The following is a 19,888-nucleotide window of genomic DNA, read 5'->3' as shown; positions in this document are numbered from 1 at the left end:
ATCCAGAGAATTGCCCAGTTCATTCCCAGCTCTGCTGACCTCAGAGGGTGAATTAGGATTCAATGGTGCCCCCAAATGACTCTGCTCCTCCTGGGAAGCCCAGGTAAGCCAATCGCTCAGAGTCATCGGGTTCACCTTTGCCCTCGGCCCAGCACAGTAGCTCAAATCCCTACAATTATGGTTTTAAAAAAGCTGTTGGCCTAGGACCAGGCACTTTTGTTTCTCTCATTTGCAGTGCAAAATAAATGCCGATTTCTTGTTGGCAACCTGCGGTGCACTTGAAGCATTCCATGATTTAAGCACTGTCCTCGTTTTATGGAAAAGGATTCGAGGAAGAAATAGACAAACCACACGAAGAATATCGGTGAAGTGGGAATATTTATTCACTTAGGAAGCCCTTAAGTTAGAGGGTTCTTACCACAAGCAAGAACTTTCCTTTCCTCAATTTTCAACAAATATTTAATGGGGCCCCTGCTTTGTGCCAGGGTAAGGGAGCAAAAATGAAGCCCTGGCTTTCATATATAAATAAAGATACATACTTTTCTATGAAGAAAAGTAAAGTAAAGCAGGGCAAGGGGGAACCCTGTGACAAGGAGTGTTTTATTTGAAGTAGGCCTCTCTGAGCAGGTGGCGTCTGACTAGAGACACCCAAGAAGGTGAAGGAGGTGCAAATGGAGGCCATGCAGGTACCTGGGGGGAAGGTTACTCTAGAAAGAGGGAAGCAGAAGGCATTACCATGGTGATTAACAGCTTTTGCATAAACATGCGATACTGGTTGCTTTAGTTACCTATGGCTGCTGTAACAATTTACAAATTCATTGGCTTAAAATGCCACAAACTTACAAGCTTACAGTTCTGGAGGTCAGCAGTCTAAAGTGGGCCTTGCAGGCCAAAATCAAGGCGTCAACAGATCTGCATTCCTTCTGTAGGTTCTCAGGGAGAACCTGTCCCCTCACCTTTTCCAGCTTCCAGAAGTCGCCGGCATTTCTTGGCTCATGGCCCCTTCCTGGCATCACTCTAACCTCTGCTGTCATCATACCTCCTACTTGGTGACCCTCCTGCTCCCTCTCATAAAGATCCTACGATGACATTTGTCCTACCGTAAAATCTAAGACAACGTTCCCATTTAAGATCCTTTATCTAACCACATCTGCAAAGTCCTTTTGGGAACAGAAGGTAATATATTCAAAGGTTCCTGGGATTAGGATGTGTACCACTTTGGGGGACTGTTATTCAGCTTATCACACCAGCATTCGGCTAACAGTTGGCTAGTCAGAATGCTGGGACCTTCAGTCTTCAGGGCCTGCTGGCCTGGGGCGAAGGATGGACAGGAACAGACCCAGAAGCAGGTGACTGGCATGTGAAGCACTGGGGAGGCTGGGCACAGATAATCAGAGTGAGGTTCAGGCAGCCTTAGTTCATCGGGGGCCTATAGGTGGGGCTCCCAAAGGCAGGAGGGCCACAAATGTGCCTCCAGGTGAGAAGCCAGGCATGGAGGCCGAGGAACAAGGTAAGCGACAGCATGAGGAAATAACCGGCCAGATCCAGACAACTGAGAAAACCTGAATATGGGGATTGAAGAACTGCCCATTTTATTAGTTGGCACAATGGCATAAGTGATGTTTTCTTTAAAAATCCTGATTAGGCAGAGCTGCAAACTGACTTCTGAGTGAGATAGCTTGTGGTCTGGAATTGACTTTAAAACATTCCAGTGACAACAACTAAAAAAAAAAGTGGGGGGAATAGCTGAAACAAGGTTGGCAAAATGTTAACTGTTGATGCAGGGGATGGATACATGGAAGTTCATCATAAAACATCTATATATTTGTGCGTGTTTGAAAAACCTCATTAAAAACCTGAAGTCTTTTGGGAAGAACCAAATGAGGGTTAAGGGAAGGAACCTGGCTTTTGAATTAGAAAATGTATATGCACATATTGAGTTTGAAGACATATTCAAACTCACTAGTAATCAAAAGAGATGCAAATTAAAACAAAGAGATATTAACTTGGCAAAAATGAGCAAGTAGAATAACACCAGTTGCTGGCAGAGATGTAGGTGGACGTGTCCAAGGGACAGGCATGGTGAAGAGCAATGTGGTCCTACTTGCTCGAATAAGCCCGTTCTATGACCTGGCATATAGCACAGAGAGTCTCAGAGCGAAAATGCAAGAATGGCTCACTGCAGCTTCATCTACTGCAGCGCAAAGCTGTGGGTCAGTCACTGGGAGGGTGGGTCAGGAGGATGTGGGGGTTGTACCCGCAAACAGTATGGAATAACCAGAAGCAACCGATTAAATGTCCCCATAGCAAGAATGGGCCTTAAGGCATTAAGCTCAGAGAAAAACAAACAAAAAACAAAATGATGTCAAACATGTAAATTCAAAATACAGCCCCACAAAACAAAATATTCATTTGGAAGGACATACATAAACAAGAAAATTCACATGAAACACAGAAGAGTTACCGGAAAGCAGAGATCAGCAAACTGTGGCTCTCAGATGCAATCCACCCTTAGCCTGTTTCTGTAACATTTTATTGGAACACTGCCACGCCCTATGTATTGTCAGAGGCACCTTACGTGAACAAGCGATGATAATGATATACTAAAGGGTACATAGGATTCAGTACATAGGATTCAGTACATAGGATTCAGTCAACACCCGAACTTTAAAAAAAGAACATAAGAAAATTTAGGCTGAGTTTCAATAACTAATAGAGCCTTGGGAAGGCACTTTTCCTGCTTCAGCTGCAGTCTTTACAGTCTTCACAATTACAAAAACAGGGCACCGTCCATCTCAGAGATAATATACCTGCAAGCGCCTTGTGAATTAGAATCAGCCTTTCAAATGCAAAGGTTTCTTATTATCAGGGTAACAAGGAGACAGCAATGGTTTTGCAAATGTGTTCTCCCAGCCTTCTAATAGAATGTCTGATCCTTTATTTTCTTGCCCACTTTCTATGGTGAAACTAATGGTAAGGAAGTAATTAGGAGGCAAAACAAAGACAAGGGAAACCGCAGACCAACAGGATCCACAAATTGGAAGCAAACTGGGGCAAGCTTGGAAATGCCACAGAGGAGCCAACAAGGGCAAATGGGAATAGGTTTTCCATGAAGGCAAGTGTGATGAGTCTGAGAGGAAGCAGGCTTCATGAGGGTAATGTCACCTCATCACATCTGACAGAGGGATGGAAAAATGGGCGATTTCCTGTAACAGGATACAGCAAGTGTAGCTGCCATGGCTTAGGTGTTGAGCACGTACCAGGCATATGCCCAACATTTCACAATCGTCTTATTTAATCATCAAAGTACCCTATGAGACAGTTATTACTATTATTATCCCATCTTACAGATAATCATACTGAGGTATCAAATATTGTAATAGGAGGCATCAAAGATTAAGTAATTATCCCCAGGTCACCCAAGTGGGAAGTGGCAGAATCAGTAGAGTCAGCCCTACTCACAACCCTAAATGACAGGTATTACCATCACCAGTGAATAGAGGTACAAACTGTCTCAGAGATGTGAAGTTACTCAGCTGGGAGTGTGGAGCCAGAGCCTGAACCAAACACTGGCTGACTCCAATTGTCCTACCCTTTCACTACTGCATCGTAATGCCTCCCTGAGCCCAAACGATCACTTCCTAGAAAAGCCCCTTCACCTCTCTGAGCCCTGAGCCTTGTCATCCCGCACAGTATTCCTAGAAAGGAAATGCAGATTGGGTGCAGCTGGAGGCATCACTGTGTGGGTGCTTAGGCAGCTCCGTGTTTACATTCCCTTGGTAAAGACGCCCAGCTCATTTCAGTTGGCTTATTTGAGGGAACGCTGTCTGCTGTAGCTAAGAAGCTGAAATTGAAAAGGGGACGTAGCATGGAACAATGAGATTAGGTTTGGAGGAGGAAAACAGGATCGCAGGTCTGCCTATGACAACTTGGGCAAGTCATTTCTCAAACCTTGCAAAGGGTTGGGTTTGCTTCACTAAAAATGGAGACATTCTTTCCGGCTCCCACAATGATACATACTTTCCACTCATTTAAAAACAGACCTTTTTTTTTTTTTTTTTTTTTTTTTGGAGACAGTGTCTCTGTGGCCCAGGCTGGAATGCAATGGTGTGATCTCCGCTCACTGCAACCTCCGCCTCCCAGGTTCAAGCGATTCTCCCATCTCAGTCTCTTGAGTAGCTGGCATTACAGGCACCTGCCATCATACCAGGCTACTTTTTGTATTTTTGTAGAGACGGGGTTTCACCATGTTGGCCAGGTTGGTCTTGAACTCTTGACCTCAGGTGATCTGCCCACCTTGGCCTCCCAAAGTTCTGGGATTACAGGCTTGAGCTACTGCGTCCAGCCCTCTTAATAATTTATTGAATACTTAAACTTAGCCAGGGACGATGCTGTTTTGCATACATTACATAATTTTATAATTGAATACAAATATAGGAAATAGATGGCTATCCCCATTTTACAGATGACAAAACTGAAAAAGGGTTAATTTCCTCAGTGGACCCAGGATTTGAAAACAACTCTGACACCAGAGCCCATTTTAGCCCAGTGGTTCTCAACCCTGGATGTGTATTAAAAGCAAATGAAGACCCGTGAAAAAAATGCCAATGCTTGGGCCCAAACTTGATTTAACTAACCTGAGATGGGGGCTGAGTTAAGAACCACTGTTTCAACCATGTTACAAAGCAGGACCCTTAAAACTAGCAGTTCCTCCCAGCACTTTGGGAGGCCGAGATGGGCGGATCACGAGGTCAGGAGATTGAGACCATCCTGGCTAACACGGTGAAACCCCGTCTCTACTAAAAAATACAAAAAACTAGCCGGGCGAGGTGGCGGGCGCCTGTAGTCCCAGCTACTCGGGAGGCTGAGGCAGGAGAATGGCGTAAACCCGGGAGGCGGAGCTTGCAGTGAGCTGAGATCCGGCCACTGCACTCCAGCCCGGGCGACAGAGCAAGACTTCGTCTCAAAAAAAAAAAAAAAACTAGCAGTTCCTCTCTCATATCCATGCATAGAAATGCACAAAGGTGAATTAATACAGCTGTATAATAAACTAAGACGGCTTCATAATGTGTGGCCAATTATATTCTTAAGCAATTAACTGATGCTAACTCTCAGCTATTATATTAATTTATAATAAATGCAAATTAATATATTTGGCTTTGCAATTTAAAAAAAATCTGAATTTGAAAGGTGTAGCATTCTGATAATGCACATCACTTTAGAATGCTGGGGTTTTTTTCTTTCTGTTTTTAGTGAAGATATAAATCAGGAAAAAATCAATCAAGCAATAAAGAGCTCTGGTAAAACAGAGTCCAGCCAGCACTCCCACCCAAACAGGAGTAAGTTAACTTCCAAATTGCTAAGGATGGCTCACTGGCAGTAAGGGCTTTGTTAGGCTGAGGTTTACATCAGGGTGACTTTTTGCAAGGTCAAGATACACTGGAGTGACCTGCACCTTCTCTCTTACACCCATAATAAGACGAATTCATCCTTAAATTGGGGAACTACACTTCTGCCAGTAGGTATTCCTATAAATGTCTAGGTTTAAGCAGAAACTGGCACTGTATATTGAAGTACCATTTTGTGGAACTTAGTGCTTTATAATCTTCTCATCTGCCTATTGCCTAAGTGACCTGGGACAGTTAATATCTCTTAGCCTTACTTCGTATATTATGCAATAGGAGTAAAACCCTGGGTTCTTCCTAGGGTTGCCATTAGAACTGAATGAGCTCATTGTGCCAGTGTGTCCAGCACAATGCCAGAGAAGGGGCTCACTAAGTATCAGATCTCCACCCTTTTCTAGTCATGCTTATGTTCAGTTAATGGAAATGGGGCTTGACTCAGACATACCCTTAAAGGATCTTGGTGCCATCTTCTTCTGTTAAGAGTTAAAAAGATTTCATTTTAAATACAATCCACAACTGTACCTTCACCGTAAGCCTCATTGTTGTATTCTCCCAGCCTTCTAATAGAAGGTCTTATCCTTATTTCCTTGCACATTTACTGGGGTTAGGTCAAATGGCACAAAACCACATGAGACCTGTGCATGTTGCCCATTAGACAGGATAGGCCAAGTTACACAGTAGTAACAAACCAGTCCCCAAATCTCAGTGGCTCCTACATCATCAATTGATTTCTTGCTCATCTCCATCTTGGGTCTGTTGGGAGCTTTGCTCTATGATGCCTCATGCTGGAATGTTGCCATGGCAGGGGGAGAGGGAGCATGGTGGAATGACATTGTGCTTGTACAGCTGCCACCCAGATGTGACCCCACCACTTCTGCTCAATCCTGTTGACCTAAGCAAGTCTCACCTGGCCATACGCAACTTCAAGGGGGCAGTGAAACCCTACCACATGCCTGAAATTAGAAATATTTGGAGAATAGCATTAATGACTACCACAGGGATCTTAGTTTACAAAGCATCTGTCACAATGATTACCCAACTTAATCCTCACAATTCCAAGATGGTAATTAATCATTAAATGTGATCATTTAATTATAAGGCATCAGCAAGCACCAACAAAAACAGAAAACCCAATATAAACAGTTCAGGCAACTCTGCCCACTAGTGAGTGAAAGTGCCTGGAGTACATGAAATGGGAAGTATGAATCTGCTACTTGCTCAAGACTTGTCCACCTCTCCATGTGTGTGTCACCTATGACCGGGATTCTGCTTTTGAAAAAGGCATTTTTTTGTACATGGCCTCTGAATGAAGGCCAACCAAGATTCTCAGCTCCAAAGATGTAATCTTTCAATGTTGGAGGGAAAAAAAGGCCATTCTTCCCCTGCAAAGTAATCCAGCATGCTTCCCTATCACACCACCTTCTTAGGGAGACTCAATTTGGACTGTATCATGATTTCTGCCTTAAGAATTGACTTGAGTCTGCCCCTGGATGAGAGCTAAGACATCACTTCATCATTCTCTAAAAAATGAAGAAATGAACGAAGTCTCAGCAGTCAACAAGGACACTGAGCAAGGAAGTGGCTCAAAATTCCCACCGCTTTAAGGCAAGTCTCCTGTAAGGGAATAGCTTAGCTGTGGCTCTCCCCGTCCAGCTCAGTATTTCAGCGACCTATTCCACAACGAAGATGGAAAGTGTGAGGCAGGAGGCTAGCAAAGTCTTCACTTTTCTGTTAACCCCCTCAGGAAGGTTCTGGTTTCAAAGTCTGACCACTGGGTGTCAGGCTTCAGGAGAAAGAAAATAGAGATGGTTTATCAACTCCACTTAATTATGCCAGAGAATGTAGGTGAGATTTGCTAAAGGACAGAAAATCGGCTGGCTTAAGTATGTCAATATGTCTGAAGAAGCTTACTAAACTTTCACTCATCTGACTACACCAATAAATTTATCTTTTCTACATCTGTACAAATAATTCGACAGCACACAGCAATGCTGACCTCAATCCTTTCCTTGATTTAAAGATTAAAAGGGAGTGGTCAACTTCTATATCTAGCAATTCTGAAGACAGATAATCTGAAGGCGTCCCTGCAACAAAACACCTAGAAATGCATATAACAAATATGCTTAGGAAGTAAATATGTATTTTTAAATGCACAGCTGAGTTTATTCTGGGATGGGAGGGAGGGACTGGAAAAACAGTAAGAGTGACGGGAGTGGGAATGCACTGGAGACACGAAGAGGAGGAATGAGTGAAGTGCTGTAGAACTGAGATTTCTATGTAAACTCTCGGCCTTTAAAGGGATACAGGGATAGGACAATGAAGTTCTCTGCACTGGCTCCAAGTGGTGTAAGGTATACTAAGGTAAACAACCAGCTTTACAGATTTAAGTCAATGGGCTCTGTGGACCTTTCCCATCCCTCTGCCTGGGGTTTGGAACACAGTTCTCATCTACTAGTCCTAAACCTTGGGCAGGTTACATAACCTTATGCCACCTCGTTTGCCTCGGTTGTGGTATTGTGAAGAGCCAATAAACTTCGTGAATATTAAGTGCTAAGTGTACAAAAGTATGGAAGGGGCAAATCAAAAGTGGAAATGTTTTTCTCCCAGAGATCAAGATTTTTCCTTAAGAAAGTCAAGATATGGTTATACACTATCTGCCAATTTAATGAAAAAGAAATAAACATCTTTAGTTATAAAGGACCGGGATTTCACAGCCTTATCAGATGCTAAAGAAATGAGAAAAAAAAAGTTTAAAATTAGCAAAGGCTTAAAATTTCCTCCATAGTTATATCACTAAAGTAGTGGGGAAAAATGTTCTTTTGATAACTATCATCAAGTTTTATATCCTCCTTTCTTTCCTTAGTGCCACTGGCACAGTTCAAAAACAGTTTTTATTTCGGGAAAGCAAGAAACCAAATAGGATTACAAAATACCACAGGTATGGCCAGGCGTGGTGGCTCACGCCTGTAATCCCAGCACTGTGGGAGGCCGAGGATGGTGGATCACCTAAGGTCAGGAGTTCAAGGCCAGCCTGGCCAACGTGGTGAAACCCTGTCTCTACCAAAAATACAAACATTGGCCAGGCGTGGATGTGCACACCAGTAGTGCCAGCTACTGGGGAGGCTGAGGCAGGAGAATTGCTTGAACCTGGGAGGTGGAGGTTGCAGTGAGCCGAGATCTTGCCACTGTACTCCAGCCTGGTGGACAGAGCGAGACTCCGTCTCAAACAAACAAAAAAACAAAACACAGGTACAGCATATATACTCCATAGAGAGGAAATGCTCTCGCTTAGGATGAGACAGAATAACAAACTGAAGGACCTTGAACAGAACTTGGTTACCTTTGGGCCTTGGTTTTCTTTGAGTATGAGGATTGGAAATCAATGACTTCTGGGGTCTCTTTCAGCACTTTCTGATTTTATGACAGTTATTCCAATTGCAAAAGAAACTAACTACCCATTTGGCCCTCCCATTCCATAAAAACAAAACACACAGTATCATTTCAAGAGTCAGAATCAGATTCTTGTTTTGAATTTAAAGTGCTACATGACTGCTAAGGTTAAAACTCCTTTCTTTCAAAAATCAAAAAGGTTGAATCATCAGAGGATAAAACCCATCACCACTGCAAACCAAAGTGGATTTTCAACCTGGTAGAAAATCTGAATTGACAAAGCATGCAAAAATTAGCTCAAGTAGCCACAACTACCTTCTATGAGTCTCCTGGTAAATGCTTAGGAGTTTAAGTGTGTATTGTTTATGCTGCAAGAAGCAATGAGGCTGAAAGCCTGAATGTGTTATGCCCAGAAACTAGAAACTCAATTCAACAGGAAAGAGTCTTCTTCAAGTAAAAATAACACAACTAAAAAATTAAAAGTCTTAATACGAACTGTTTAATTGTTTTAACAAGATTTGAGAGGCGGCGGTAGGTAAATAAATCACCAACTGGCGATAAGTCACCAACTGTTAATGTGTCTGCAGGTTTCTTGTTTTTCACAATCACTAGATTTACATACAATTATAGGTTATGGTTCTCCATGTACACACACAGTGAAAGACATTTTCCAAATAACTTTTGATGTAGAATGGAACCTGAGAAAAAAAAAATCACTTAAGAAATCAAATCTCATATAATGGAAATACTTTAACCACAGCATTCAGACATTTGACTGTGGATTCCAAATGCTTATCTAAACAGAGGCAACGCAATTAAACTGCCTTCACTCAAAATGGTGTCAGAAGGCAACTACCCTATTTACTAGCCACTGATAAGTTATGACAACACTATTTCATAGCCTGTCACTGTATTTCTTTTAACACCCCCCCAGCAGTAGGATTCAGGATTTCCTCAACACTAAGGGCTTATCTCAAATGCTTTAGTGCATGAACAGTAAAAAATCAGAGTTGCAATGCCACATTGAGGAACTAGATAATGACTTGGAAATAAAAGTGGGGGAAGTGATGAACTGCCACTATCTGTTTTTCTAAGTCTTCTATTTTCTAATACAGAGCAAAACTTTAAATGCTAACTACAAAAATAAATCTAACAGGACTAGCAATTCTGAAGGTAACCCAATGACAATAGAAAACTTTTAGATCACTACTAAGAGGTCTTTATATTGTTCACAAACAATATGAAAATAAGACTGATACTGTTTATAATTACTAGCTAGATAAAATTTGGCAAAAGACATCTAATATACTTTTTACAATGAAAGTGATTTCTAAAAATGATTTCCTTGATCTCATGCCTATAGAAAAGCTATCAGTTTTTAATATTATTTTCTGACTTTTCTCTCTTCCTTATGAGACTGGGGAAAAAAGATGTTAGAGGAGAAAAATAACTGTTATATGTCAAATAGTTCAAAATCTTCCCCTGGACACTGAAACAGGATCCTTAGAAAGTACACAATGTCCTGAGTTTCCCTTGGAGACAAATACTTTGGTCATTTATTTGTAATCAGACACTGATTTCAGCAGATTACAGCACTTACAAACATTGTCACAGACAGCACAATGTCCATTCATAAATAAAAGGAGGTCTATTCATGAAAAGGTTGTGATTCTTTTCAAAGCATCCAATACATACATCCTTTCTGGACATTCCCCTTTCAGTATTACCTGGCACGTAATCAGGAAAGGGAAACATTCAGGTAAGTTACAAACTCCAGTCATATTCACAGCAATATGCAATATGGACATTTACAGGGGGAATCCCTTTGCAGGTGACTTCAAATAAAAATCCCAAGAGTCACAGTAAATGTTTCAAAGTCCATATAAAGAAAGAAGCTTGGCCAGGTGCGGTGGCTCACGCCTGTAATCCCAGCACTTTGGGAGGCCGAGGTGGATGATCACTTGAGGTAAGGAGTTCAAGACAAGCCTGGCCAACATGGTGAAATCCCCTCTCTACTAAAAATACAAAAATTAGCTGGATGTGATGGTGGGCCCCTGTATTCCCAGCTACTCGGGAGGCTGAGGCAGGAGAAATGCTTGTACCTGGGAGGCAGAGGTTGTAGTGAGCCAGATCGTGCCACTGCACTCCAGCCTGAGCAACAGAGCGAGATTCCACCTCAAATAAATAAATAAAAATAAAAGTATTTGCTCAAAGAATGATACTGCATACCAGGACCAGGAGAAAGGGACATAATGATATGGCTCCAGCCCTTAAGAAACTCAAAGTCTAGCAGAAGAAAACAGCTTTAAATACTTGAACAGGTTTCAAGGACACAGATAGAAAAGACTATCTTAATGATGGCTCCAAGTTATGGAGAAAAGCAGTTTAGTGTAATAAGCAGAAGAGAATGGGTGGTTCACCTTGCAAATATTTCTAATCCCCAAACCAAGCAAGTGAGTTCTGGACTATGTTCACTTCAGACTAGTCATATCACTGCTCTACTTTAAAAACAATACCAAGAAATGATTGTCCTCAAAACCTGTACTATAATAAAGCAGCAAGCCACCAGTAAAAATATCTCCCTGTCAGGCCCTTGTAGCACTACTTAAGGAAAAGGAAGACCAGGGGTGCAGGAAAGTCCTCTTCCATGTCTGTTTTCTCATGAACATTAAGCCAGAATGGAAAATAATTAGACCTAATTACACACCTTGTCCACGCAGGTGTGTAACTTCCGAACCTCAGGATGAAAATCACAATCTTAGAACCATGCACCTATCAAGGACATCGACCAAGCTTTACATATCCAAGCTCCCCTGGTACCCAGCTCAGGAAAAATAGCATCAAGGTTGAGGGAGCACTTAGCTAAGCAGAGTGGAATGCCAGCTCTGCAGATAAACAGCCACGTGACCTGGGGCCTCAGTTCTTCTGAAATAAGGAAATAATACAATCTACCCCAGAGATTACAACTTAATTGTAAGGTTCAGTTCTAAGAGTTCCTGCAAATTATTACATAAGTTGTTACTGACTGCTTTCCCTCCACCATGCTCATCATTTTTCCTACTGTCTTCAGTCTGCCTTACTGCTGCTTGTTTAAAACACAACAGTAACTGTCCAAGAGCCACCTTTACTGTTTAAAAGTTATCTATACCAAAAGACACCTACTATTACATTTCTCTACGGTAATAAAACAAAAATGGGAAAATTTGCATTTCAAAACCTCTCCTCACCCTGACAAGCAACATAACTTTACCAAAGTTGACATGAGTAGATCCTGATCGGTTATGCATCACTTCAGGGAGACACCTCTAAAGCAGCCAGCACTTTTTGTAGAAAATCCTACATGTTTCTCTAAGGTTATTAAAATATTTCTGGAGAGGCAAGGAAAGCATAGATTCAGACATTTAACACTTAAGACAATACCTTAAAAGTTACCCGTTCAGCCCTCCGTAAGTGTAAAAAGGGAAACAGTAAGAAAAAAGAGTATTTCATTGATATAATCTTGGGAAACAATGATTCAACAAAACAGCCAAATATAAAACTTTAAAATTTTTTAAGTAAATATCTTACCAGTCTTCAGTACGTTTTTTTAGTAAGCAGCACTGAGACAGTACACTAAAAAACAAATAATCTAAAAAAATAACATACTCGTTATCACAAATCAGAGATGAAATTCTAATCATTTCTTTTATTTCTAATCTACTGCACAAGTTTTATCTATAATTCCTTAAATATCAAAGTATTTCCCTTTTGAAGAACTCAATATTGGCCAGGCATGGTGGCTCACACCTGTAATCCCAACACTTAAGGTGGCTGAGGAAGGCAGATCACTTGAGGTCAGGAGTTCGAGACCAACCTGACCAACATGGTGAAACCCCATCTCTACTAAAAATACAAACATTAGCTGGGCGTGGTGGCGGGTGCATGTAATCCCAATTATTTGTCAGGCTGAGGCATAAGACTTGCTTGAACCTGTGAGGCAGAGGTTGCAGTGAGCCAAGAACGCACCACTGCACTCCAGCCTGAGAGACAGAGTGAGACCCTGTCTCAAAAAGAAAAACAAAACCAATACTAGGTTCTCTGCTAAAGCTAATGGTGCTAGTGCCATAGTTGAAGTATTTCCCAGCATCTTAGCAAATGTACTTTTTAATATAATCTAAAATAAAAAAACACACACCTGTGTAACCATTAGAATGAATTTCTATCTATTCATGGTTTTAAGTAACTCAGTCTCTCAAATTGATAGCATGCCTTAATCTTACCTCAGATTTGGCTGAGCCAAATTTTCTACTTTAAACTGCCTAACAATTCTTTACATAAGTTGCAAATCTATGAGCTGAAATGAAGAAACCTCTCAGCAAAGTCTTCATGTTTATTATTGAGTGTAGAATATGTTCATCAATGCTACTAACCAAAAACCACAGAACAAGACATATAGAAAATCCACTGGTTCTTTATGAGTTTATGGTTATAACTGCCATGCAAATCTAAACACACTGAATGCATTCAACCCTAAGTAATGATCTTTAATCATCTGCCCCACCTGATGATTCTTTTAAAGGGCAAGATCTTAAAGACTTTACCACTCTCCTACATCCCTGCTACCTATCAACCAGGGGTAGCCTTCCACTTCAGTTCTCAGGCTAGCGTGAATTCATCATCAAAATTGTAAGATCTAAGTATGCCCATGATCTAAGGCATCTCTTTGATGATCTCTTGCTTACTCACAATCAAACCACTTTCAAAGTCTCACACATTACTCCCTCTCTCAAGCCGGAACTTGATCCACCTCAGATTAACAGATACATCCCTCTGTGCCAAGATAAGAGAGACTAAATTTAAGTTGAAGTCCCTTGTAACTTTCCCTTCTATCTTCAACCTGGTCTATGAAAATCTCTCCTATTTTCAAAGCTAACATTACTAAGTTTGACCTCAACTTCAGATCGAGTGTGGCCATAATCCCAGTCTCTCCCATGACACAGGTACAGGTTTTGCCTAAAATTTCAAGGTGGTCCGTTAACTTGAAGTTTTTTTCCTCTTGGTCTGAATCCTGCCCATGAAACTTTCTGTTAAAAGCAGGCTTTACAAGCTTTCCCACTTCAAAACCCTTTCTCACCCAACAATGCCTCCAGGTAGACTAAATGAAGGCATGCAAACTGAAAAATACAAGCCTGCCTACAAAGCAGCCGATTATAGTGTGTCAAGAGAAACTTCAGGTAGGCCCGCCCTTGCCAGACTTAGGAATATTTTGAAAACTTTATGTGGATCTATTTTTACAGAAACGTATTCTATTTCTTTGAAACATTTCATGAGGATCATGTGAGGGCAGGCTGCGTCTGGTCCTTTTGACTACCTGCTTGTATCCTCTACCTTAAACTTACGTAAGCTGGCTAAAAACCAAACTACCAATTCCCATAGCTTTCAGGATTCACAGTTCCCATCCACCACACACCTCTCTGCAGCATGAAACTCCACTATCTAAATAAACTATTTTACTTTCTGGCTGCTCCTTCACCCTCCCATCCTCTTATTAAAGGTTCTGTGCTTTGTAATCACCACCGTTTTTTTCTCTCTCAGCAGCAACTAGGATCTCAGATTGATCTGCACCCTAGATTCATGACTGGCACCCCAAGCCATGCATCTCATATAGCCTACACGAGCTATCTCTAATGGCTCTCTTGCTTTAGATCACCACTTCATCTCTGTCCCTTTCATTCTGATTCTTCTAGTTCAATCTCATTACCTGCGTTATTGTGTAGTATTTTTTCTAAATGACTTCAGTGAACCCTCTTCTGACAATCTATCCTCTATATTGAACTCAGATGCACACCTAGCCTAACCTTCAAGTTCCTCAACAACTCAACCCCAACCTAAATTCATAGTCTCCTCTGCTTTTACCTAAATAAAGAGATCATGCTCCATTCAAACCAGACTGCTCTTTGCTGTCCTCTTAGCATACCACCAAAACTGACCCTGACCAAAAAGCACAAACCATTAAACCACTTAAGAAAACAAACAAAAACCAACCCAAAACCAAATATTGGACTTGATCCAATATTTGTAAAAGTTCTACTCTTCTTGGTTGGGCGCGGTGGCTCACACCTATAATTCCAGCACTTTGGGAGGCTGACGCGGGTGGATCGCCTGAGGTTGGGAGTTCAAGACCAGCCTGACCAACATGGAGAAACCCCGTCTCTACTAAAAATAAAAAATTAGCCGGGCGTGATGGCGCATGCCTGTAATCCCAGCTACTCCGGAGGCTGAAGCATCAGGAGAATCGCTTGAACCTGGGACCTGGGAGGTGGAGGTTGTCATGAGCTGGAATCACACCATTGCACTCCAGCCTGGGCAACAAGAGCGAAACTCTGTCTCAAAAAAGTTCTACTCTTCAAAAGACACTCTTAAGGAAACAACAGTATAAGCTAACAGGTTAGAGAAACACTTACAAAACAGATTATCTCATAAAGAAGTTAGATCCAGTATACACAAAGAACTCTTAACAATCAAAAAATACTAATTATAAAAAGGGCAAAAGTTATGACAAGTTACTTCACCTAAGAGATATAAATGGTAAATATGGACATGAAAAGACATCCCAATATTCCACACCATTACTGATTAGTCATTAGAGAAATGCAAACAAACCACGAGGTACAACACCTACTAAAATGGCTAAAATTTAAAATAAAATAGATAGTATGAAATGTTGGCAAGGATAGAGGGCAATCAAAACACCTATATGCTGATGGTGGGGGAGCAAAATGATACAGCATTTTGAAGAACTAGCAGTTTCTCACAAAATTTAACATACATTTATCACAACCCAGCAACCTTGATTCCTAGTTACTTACCCAATAGAAAAACTTATCCATGCCCATATAAAAATCTACATGCAAATAGCTTTACTCATCACAGCCAAAAGCTGGAAATAGCTGACATTCTAACTGGAAAACGCATAAACAAATATGGTACGTAGACAATGGAAAACTACTCAGCAATAAAAAAAGAACTCACTGATATATATGAAATAGATGACTCTTGAAAGGATTATGCCAAATGAGAGAATCTAGACACAAAACACTACACATAGTATGATTCCAAGTAGCCAAACACTTGGAATAGGAGGAAGGATATTAGCTAGAGACACACATGGGGAACTTTATGGGGTGATGAAAACATTGTGTATTGATTGTGGTGACAATTACACAACTGTATACATTTGTCAAACTTCATCAAACTATAGATCTAAAAATGTATAGTTGATGTTAATTATACTTCAATAAAGCAGAACTTAAAAAACTGTCTCTGAACCATGACTCTTGCTCTGAAATGCTGTTAATCATCTAAGAAATACTTATAGGTAATTTTTAAGGGACCACTAAAAATGCACAAGACCAGAAAACCACCTCATCATGTTCTCTAATATTAAAAGAAACTGCAAAATTCAAATTAATGTTTACATACAATTATTTACTAAATCTGTCAACTTATTTTAAAATGTAACATTGATAAAAACTGAATTTGAAATAATGTGTAGGTTTCATACTACAAGAACTCTGAGACTGTTGGCTTAAGATATTCCTATCCTGCCTTTAATTTTTTATGTCATTAATGAGCTGTGGATTATTTCAACACGTAGGGTGAAGTCTCCAAAGATTAACACGACCCAAGGTCTGCGAAGGTCCCTTCTCAGCCCTGAGCCACAAAGATTAAAATTCTCAAGTAGCAATTAGGCACCTTAAATTTATACTAAGATTAATATGAAACAAAAGTATGCTATGGTTGCTTGAAAGGTTAATGTAATCTGAAATTGTAGTAACAGAAGTGATGGTAGGCCTGGTCCTCTGGGAAATAGCAAGTTCAACTGCAGTCTGTCCAGCTTCGACCATAGTACTGACTGCAATCCAGAGAACACTTGGCAGAGGTTAACCAGGAATGTTCAGAAAAGCTGGAAACAGTGTTAAAGAGAAATGTTGACAGGAAAGAAAACAAACAAACAAAAAAACAAATTATTCAGTCTAAATTAAAAATAAGGGAAGATGACAGTTAATTCCAAATATCTAAATGGCCATCGAGTAGCAGAACAAACAGCCTTATTTATGTTCTAGAAGGAAAAACTGGAATCAGGTGTTACACAGAAAGAGCTTTAGCTTAGCATTTCTAAGAGCTATTAGGCAGCCTTCAAGGGTAATGAACTGTTAATGTATCTGGTTAGGGAGGATAGCCATTAAAATTACTTCTAAGTATATGCGAGTACCTTATAAACCTAAAATTCTAGAACTAAGTCATATGCCGTATAAAAAACTTGAGTATAGAGTGCTTTTGGATTCCGGCTAAATTGATTTATTGTAGGGCATTTTTTATCTTGTCCCATTTCTCACAAGTTGTGTTAATTTCCTGAACATTTGCAGGGTCAATGGTTCTACTTGCTGATGGCCTTCTTTCCTTATACCATATCACAACAAGCAGTTCACCTATTCCAAGTTGACAGATAAGGAAGGTGATCTCTTCAGGTAATCTTCAAAAAATTTTTTTAATTTTCTTGTTCTATACCACAAATAAATTATTTGATAATCATAGCTCTATGTGAACAAAGGAAACTAACAACTTTGGTGTTCAGCTACCAAATCCGTAAGATAAGGAGATTGAGAGAAGACCATTTTTAAAAGCCACAACTTTGTCAATAACATCAACGGTAAGAATCTTCCGTTTTAGGCCGGGCACAGTGGCTCACGCCTATAATCCCAGCACTTTGGGAGGCCGAGGTGGGTGGATCACGAGGTCAGGAGCTGGAGACCACCCTGGCTAACATGATGAAACCCCGTCTCTACTAAAAATACAAAACAATTAGCCAGATGTGGTGGCAGGTGCCTGTAGTCCCAGCTACTCTGGAGGCTGAGGCAGGAGAATGGCATGAACCCAGGAGGTGGAGCTTGCAGTGAGTTGAGATCACGCCACTGAACTCCAGCCTGGGCAGCAGAGCGAGACTCCGTCTCCAAAAAAAAAAAAAAAAAAAAGAAGAACTTTCAGCTTTGGTTAGATGTAGCCTAGAACAACTGGAGATGGCGGGGGATAGACATCATGATAAAAACTCAGCTTGCTCTTTCTACATGGCCATTCTCAATGCACACCCATCATTCCTAGAAGCTCTGCCAAATACCAAACTTTGTTCTAGATATCTGAAAACTCTAACACTTAACAGTTTCTCTGTAACAAAACCTAATGGTCTAACTTCACATTTTACACAGCCCAAGATTAAATAATACGTTACACCACTCTGAGACCTACTTAAAATTAGATGGTCAGATTATAAAGATACACAACTCCTCACAAACTACACTTGCAGCTTAAATTAACAGGCAAAATATTCTTCTGGTGAGAGCTGCCATTTCAGTGAGAACAGTCTGACCAAGTGCTTAGATTTTTTTCAACATAACTTTAAGAGATTCTGGCAGACAATGTTGCCAATACTTAATGTTGCATGAATATCTAACCATTTCAAAATGCTGTTGCATATCTAACATTTAATATTTAAATATAACCTGAAGTATTATTATACCATGTAAATTATTCCATGGGAACAAAATGAGGCACTTATACAAGGCACATTAACTTTTTCAAGCCACTAGGCATCATTTAGTAACACCTACCTACACTAAAAAGCATACTTGTTAGCTTCAAAGAGTTAACTTGCCCAACTCCCTAAGTCACATGCTAGTTACCAAGTATATTTAAATGCCAGGCACACATCTATATATTTCCTTTAATGCTTAAAAACTTATAAAGGTAGGATGGCAAGAAGAGGAAGTCCAGACATTAATGAGTACAGTAGTCTTCACATGAAAATAATTGACTAAAAAACATTTTATGGGCCACATAAAACACCTCAATTTTCATTCCAAAATGAATGTAGACAAGTGTTCAACTTGTCTACTGCCTATCACAGAAAATGGAAGGTCAAATGTACATTTTAACACACTGTAAGAATTTTGTAAAACAGATGTAAAATACGCTTCCCTCTTACCTAACATAAATATGTTTGAGAAGCTAGAAGTATAATAAAAACATCTGACAAAAATGTAGTTAAGATAATAAATTATGAACCTTATGAAAGGAACTCTAAGACAAGTAGAGAGCTCTCCTTTCATTGTTCTGTCTTTTGGGGTCCAATTTCAAATATCACTACACACACTTTACTCCTTTTAGATCGATCACATCCTGATTAACCTAACAAAGCGCTAAGCCATGCTCTTAAAAACATTGCTTTAACAGCTACTTTTCCGAAGGAGTACTCCTTGTAGAAAGACATTAAATATGTAGTAAGAGTATAATTATAATAATAAAAAAGCTCCACACTTGAAAAGAAAAACAGCTATACTTAGAGACTAGAACAAAGATACCAAAGGGCTTTGGCCAAAATTAGTATAAATAGACTTTATTGAAGTCAGTGCCTCTGTACTGAGACAGAAGATTGTGTCTACATAAGCACAAGTTGTAACATTTCACAACTTCTAAAAGGAATGTCAACAATTACAACGATCATGCATACCATGGTCGATAATCACATTTTAGAAGCATTTTCAACCATTTCTAAAGAAATGCTTATAACATTGTTATATATAGAACTACTTTCAATAAACTGCAAAACATTGATCGACTTTTCCAGTATGAGCTACAGTGTCAACACAAAAGGGAGGCATAAATGTTTAATTTATGAAATCAGAATGGAATATTTACTGTAAAGAAAAATTAAAAAGCTTTCAAATAAAGGCCATTATCGAACCAACGTGAAGAGCACAACTCGAACTTTTGAGTTCATTCATCTTTTAAAGCTGTCCTCTCAATAACTTCAGTTCTAAGCACTGAATTCAGTACTGTGAATATTCCTTGGATTGAAGTTTGGCAATGATGCGGTCCAACTGTCTTTTTGCTTCGCACTGTGGGAAATTGCTCATGTCATAATATTGAGGGGCAATTTTCACCAACCTGTTTAGAAAGGGGGAGAAAAATTTTCAAATTAACATTTAATTGAAATACTGGAGTTGTTAATAGGATAGGCATTATTCATTAATATACTGATGAACCAAGGCAAATCT

At 40.1% G+C, this 19,888-nt stretch overlaps 1 protein-coding gene across 1 annotated transcript in view; it reads right to left on the bottom strand.

Annotated features, from left to right (window-relative positions):
* Positions 1-9,274: 9,274 nt before the first annotated feature.
* The window catches only part of LOC105487838 (DEAH-box helicase 15), a 67,294-nt gene continuing 56,680 nt past the window's right edge, over positions 9,275-19,888 (bottom strand). Inside the window, exon 14 of the mRNA XM_011751465.2 lies at positions 9,275-19,778. Coding sequence (XP_011749767.1) covers positions 19,661-19,778 — 118 coding nt within the window. The 3' untranslated portion in view covers positions 9,275-19,660. The remainder of the gene's footprint in view (positions 19,779-19,888) is intronic.

Source organism: Macaca nemestrina, chromosome 3, assembly GCF_043159975.1.
Source record: "Macaca nemestrina isolate mMacNem1 chromosome 3, mMacNem.hap1, whole genome shotgun sequence".
Classification (NCBI taxonomy): domain Eukaryota; kingdom Metazoa; phylum Chordata; class Mammalia; order Primates; family Cercopithecidae; genus Macaca; species Macaca nemestrina.
This window is presented reverse-complemented; position numbering and strand designations above follow the sequence as displayed.